The sequence below is a fragment of the Equus przewalskii genome, chromosome 1, assembly GCF_037783145.1.
Source record: "Equus przewalskii isolate Varuska chromosome 1, EquPr2, whole genome shotgun sequence".
NCBI lineage: Eukaryota > Metazoa > Chordata > Mammalia > Perissodactyla > Equidae > Equus > Equus przewalskii.
In genome coordinates, this window is record NC_091831.1 from 78651195 (window position 1) to 78656806 (window position 5612).

The 5612-nt window shown below is 42.1% G+C and overlaps 1 protein-coding gene across 1 annotated transcript; it reads right to left on the minus strand.

Moving 5' to 3' along the window:
* Positions 1-1965: 1965 nt before the first annotated feature.
* Positions 1966-5089, minus strand: MAP10 (microtubule associated protein 10). Its single transcript, XM_008520185.2, has one exon. It carries the CDS (start codon positions 5024-5026, stop codon positions 2228-2230), a length of 2799 nt encoding a protein of 932 aa, XP_008518407.1. The 5' UTR covers positions 5027-5089; the 3' UTR covers positions 1966-2227.
* Positions 5090-5612: the final 523 nt, after the last annotated feature.

A 5612-nucleotide genomic window follows, 5' to 3' on the forward strand; every position in this document is an offset into this window, starting at 1 on the left:
ATGTTATTTGAATATCTTGCTCAGTACCCAGCATTAAGTTATTTTGATTTTGTGAGATGATATACCATGCACTTTACATTTACTGAAAAATTAAGACCATAGCCATTAGCTATTAAAAACATTTCATGTTTCAAAACTGTTAGTGGTACAATTTCTGTACCTCTAAGAAGTTATTTCAATAATTTAAAATATTAAAAATGTCACGACTACCTACTAGTGCTCATTTATACCTTAAAATAGCCTATTGTTTCTACTGCTTAGGACCTTATTATTATGCTTGGCATGTGAAGTTCCCTATAGTCTGGGACTTTTCTTACACAAATTTCCTTTCTACCACTAGTATCACGAATCTACCTTTCTAATCAAGATATTTTCACAGTGCCATGAATAGATCATGCTCATTCTGATCATCATTATTTTACTCATATTGTTTCTCAAAATACAATATCCTCACCTCTCATCATCCAACTAAATTCTACATATTATTATGATCATTCAAACGACAATGTCTACATAATTATTTAATTACTTATAAAGGAATGAAAATTAAGGCTTCATCTCATACATTCAAAAATATTAGGTACATTAAAAACTGTAAAAATTAAAATATAACACAGATAGAATATATGTAAATATCTGATTACAGAACAAGGTCTAAGTATAAAACCAATGGAAGAAATTATAAAGAAATCACTAAACTTTACAAAAACAAAGTTTCATACATTAAAAATAACTATTGAACAACTTTAAAAGACAATGAACTAAATTTCTATTCAAGAAATTCTATAAGGAGACATCTTTTTTTAGCTGCCTGCTCCAAATACTTTAGAGAAAACCTAAAGGCTGTTTATAGCCAGCAAAACAAAAATAGCAAATAACATGTCTCCAAAGCTGATACTTTTAGAGCTTCTGCTCGTTTTTACTGTTTAATTCTATTCCCTCCCCTTAGGTATTCTAAACATATGGCCTTAGTTAATTTGTTCAACAAATGCTCTTATTGCACCCCAGCCACATGCCAGAGACCGTGCTAGATACCGAGGACATATTTGTTCGCCAAACAGATATGGTTCCTTCCATTACAGAACTTAAGCCTAACAAAAGATAAACATTAATCAAGAAATCACACAAATTGTGGGTTTTAAAAAAAAAGGAGCTGGCCCAGCGGTGTAGTGGTTAGGTTTGCACGCTCTGCTTCAGGAGCTCGCAGTTTGCAGGTTCAGATCTTGGGCGCAGACCTACACACCACTCATCAAGCCATGTTGTGGCAGTGTCTCACATACAAAACAAGGAAAGATTAGCACAGATATTAGCTCAGGGACAATCTTCCTCACCAAAAAAAGAAAAAAAACTCCACCATATAGAGCACTATGACAACTTATAAAAAGGACTTCACCTATTGGGGATATGGGATGTGTATGCATCCAGGAAGATTTCCCTAACAAATTCATATGTATGTAAAACACGAAGCTCTTATAATTGCAGGGGCTATATCTTAAATATTTTGTATCTTTCTGCATCTCACACAGTAAGTCTTCTATACTTGTTAAATGATTTATTCCCATTAAAATTTGAGGCTATTCTTATTAACTAGCCTTTTTTCAATGGTGTGCATAAAGTCAGCTTTAGGATCACCCATTCTCTAGGATAGGGGCTGGGTCCATGGCTGTGTGGTTAAGGCTGCACATTCTGCTTCGGTGGTCCAGGGTTCTCCAGTTCAGATCCTGAGCATGGACCTACACACTGCTCATGAAGCCATACTGTGGCTGCATCCCACATGGAGGAACTAGAATGACTTGCAATTAGGATATACAACTATGTACTGGTGCTTTGGGGAGAAAAAAAAAAAAGAGGAAGATTGGCAACAGATGTTAGCTCAGGGCCAATCTTCCTTACCAAAAAAATTTAAAAAGCATACCATAAAAAAATAAATAAAAATTTTAAAAAATACTCTAGGATACTTAAAGATAATTTAGGAAGACAGATACTTTTATTCTTACAAGATTAAACAACTTAAACCTTACCCAGGTTATAAAGGGATCTCAGGATCAATCTTGTCAGATTTAACGACAGACACTATTTAAACATCAAAGGAATGACAAACATTTATATTTCTTAAAAAGAATTCACATAATTTACATACTAAAAATAATGTAGGTATTAAAAATTGTTTCACTAACAGTACATATAGGCTATAAAAACATTAAAAGTTTTTTAAAAGCACATATTTTTACACTGTATATCCTGGAAGTTTATTTATTACTAATTCACAAATATCTCTGCATTGCTTAGAAATATTTAGTGAACCAACTTCATCACTGTCTTCTTCAGAGTGATCTGAAGTACTCCTATCCAAGACATTAAGTTCTAGTTCTGATAAATTAGATGGCAGATAAGAACTCACTTGAGATGTCCGAGGTGACTGGCTTTTCTCTAAAGAATTGCAATCAGTTCTTGTTTTACGTTTAACAGAGATGTCTTGACCCCTCTTTGCAAGTTTAGAATTATGCATACTATTGTGGTCTATTTGGTTTTCTTTCTCCTCAGTCCAGTGTGATGAAGATAAATCACTGGTGGAGATGTTAGATGCTTCCTCCAAACTTTTATCTTGAGCCTTTGAAATATGAGATCTTTTGTATGAGTGTACTGGTGATCCGGCTGAAAAAGGAGGGGTAAGAATAGAACTCTTCTCACTGTTATTTTTCCTCATGGACAATCTTGTTTCACTAGACTTACTTGTATGTTGACTATGTTTTGGATCTTCTGCCCCTAGACTGCTATCACAAGCTTGTGAAATTCCGCTGGTGTCCTCAGTGGCACAGAAGTCTTCGGAATAGCAAGGGCTAGTGAAGTCATCTGAATACTTTAGTTCTGAGATGCTTTCCGAGCAACTGTTTTTACTTGGCTTATTTTCACTCATGTCAGCAGTAAGAATGTCATTATCAGTGGTTTTGACCTGCTTATCAGTTATTTCTTTATCTACTATAATTCTGTCGACAATTGCAACCTGTCGGAAAACACATGGACTTGGGACTTTCATTTCCACTTTTCCTCCAAAAATATCTGTATGAGTAAACCTTTCTGGGACAATGGTATTTTCAGGACTCAAAATTTCTTCCAATGAACCATTATTGGTTGTATTTTCACCAAAATCAATTGTGTTTTCACTTACACATTTCAGCTTAGTTTCTTTAGTTGTGCTGGGGTTCTCAAAAACTCCACTAATTTGCTTTGAGTTATCAGTTTTTTCAGCAAAAGATGCATCTGATTCTAAGTACTTATCTTTAAGTAGTTGATACAGCTCCTGATGTTGTTCTGCAAAGCTTAATATTTTAACTTTGGACGATGGATTTCTGAGTTTTGCACCCAACATCTGTGTTTGCATTTTTCTATATTTTTCTCTCTTTTCATGTACTACCAACATCTCAGGATTTGTTTGCTTTAGACGCAGTTTAAATGTATTTGTTAAACCATAAAGTAGCTTCCCCCTTGGAACTCTTTTTGGGGGAGTACCACTGTTCTTTTCAAAACATTTACCTTTCTTTTCAACTTGGTGCTTTTTACACTGAAGACTCACGGACTTTTTGTTTTCCCCCAAAGAAAGCTCATCCTTCTTAAATTCAGATTTACATGTGGATTTGGTAGAAGTTTCTGGGGCCTTCTTATCCTCAGTTCTATATAACCAGGCTAAGTGAGGATGGACATGAGTAGGGCTTGCCATGGGTTGGTTGTATAACAAGGACAACTCAACCAACAAGGCATTTAACAAAGGCAGCTGCCTTATCATATTAATTCCATCTTCCTCAGTTTGAGGGTGACTCATAGCTTGATTACTTGCTCCCATATCCTGAACACGTGGAGGATTTATAAGTATTGGAGGCTTCTCATGTATTGCAGAATTTGTATGTTTTACAGGATTAGTATGTGTTGGGGGACTTACAAGTTTTTCTTCTGGAAAAGTACCATTCAATTCCTCAGGTACATTCATTTCATGCTTAATGGTGATTTTACCCAGTACAGGAGGTGTCTTTTCTTGGGCCAGATGAGTGTAGTACAGAGGAGGAGGGCAAAATGTGTTGGTTTCAATGTCCAACTCTGTGACTTCCTGATTTTGGGGGCTGATGCTTCTCACACCAACAGCATTTGAACAAATACAGGTGGTTTTGCCATTCTCCACAAAACCAATGTTATCAGAGTTGGTCTTACTATGAAGAGCTATTTCTTTCAAATCTTTCTGGGTCTTTGGGATTTTTAAACTCACGGGAGGCCCACCAGCATCTCTTGGGCTTGGCTCTGAGTTCGGCTGCTGTAGCTGCTGTTTTTCCTGCAGGGTTTGGGTGCTGATCTCCACGGCCTTCCGCCCCTCCACTCGCTCCACCCCACCTCCTGTGCAAGCGACTGGCCGCTCAAGATGGCCCAGCAAGCTGCTCCCCAGGTCAGTCAGGCGGTAGCCCAGGCCAATGTCCCCAATCCACTCCCCCACTTGGTTATGCAGAGGGAAACTTCCACGATGACCCTGGGAGCAGCCGGAGGAGGCCGGCCCCAGCACCTTGCGGGCCGCGGAGGCCAGAGAGATGCTGCAGGCGCCCAGGAGCCGCGGGGCCGGGCTGGGGAGCCCGGGAGGCAGCTGCAGCAGCAAGGTGTAGAGCGGGCTCCGCAGCAGCAGGCGGTGCAGGATGGCGGGGTGCAGGCGGAAGAGACAGGACTTGCCGCGACCGAAGCTGACCAGGCCAGGCCGGGGTTCCGGGGCGGGGGCGGCGGGGCCGCCGGGAGGGTAAACGAGCAGCGTGGGGAAGTCCGACAGGCGGAAGGCCACGGCGGGGCACAGGCTGCACGATGGCCGCCGCGGCGCGGCCTCCTCCCCCACCTCCTGCTCCTCCTCCAAATCCTCCTCCTCCGCCGCCGCCGCCGCCTCCAGCTCCTCCTCCACCGCGACCACGGCCGGCGGCAGCGGCAGCCCGACTTCAAGACGCACCCAGTCCACGAGCAGCTCCAGTGAGAAAAGCCGCTCCGACGCGGCGGCCGCCATTGCTGTTGCCCCTGGAGACGCTGCCGCCGCGCTCTAAGCGAACAGAAAGCCCAAGCCCTTGGTTCTCGCGAGAGGTAAGGCGAAGCTGGCGCCTGTGTCTGCTCTCTCGCGAGACTTGAGAGGACGCCCCTGCAGGTCTGGGTGGTGGGTTTCGTGGGAGTTTTCGCTGCTCGGTGTGTTTTGCTTTGCGGACTTGTGTTAACACGATTCTCTATGGTAATACCGAGGCTACGAATGGCAAAAAAAAGGAGGCTTATGTTTTGGTTTTGGTCACGTTTTTATCACATGCCGTGCAACTTTGAGGTCAGGTGAAATCTATCTGAGGAATATTGGAAGTAAATCAGGACCCCTCCCCACTCCTCCACCGATCCCTCACTCCCCTTTCCAGACCCCAGGCTGCAGACAGTCAATTGACTGTCCATGGTCGGCCCTCTCTGGCTGGTCGTCTACCCAAAAGATGATTTCACTGCTGTAAGGTGGCCTGGGAGCCTTTGGGTAAATTAGGGTAGCACTGAGACAGTCACAGTGAGTGCGGCCACGTTTCCAGCTGAGCAATCACCACGTGTGGGAGTAATGTTACTGGTTC

Coding starts and splice junctions, on each gene's coding strand:
- MAP10 (XM_008520185.2), bottom strand. CDS start 5,026: ATGGCGGCCGCCGCGTCGGAGCGGCTTTTCTCACTGGAGCTGCTCGTG.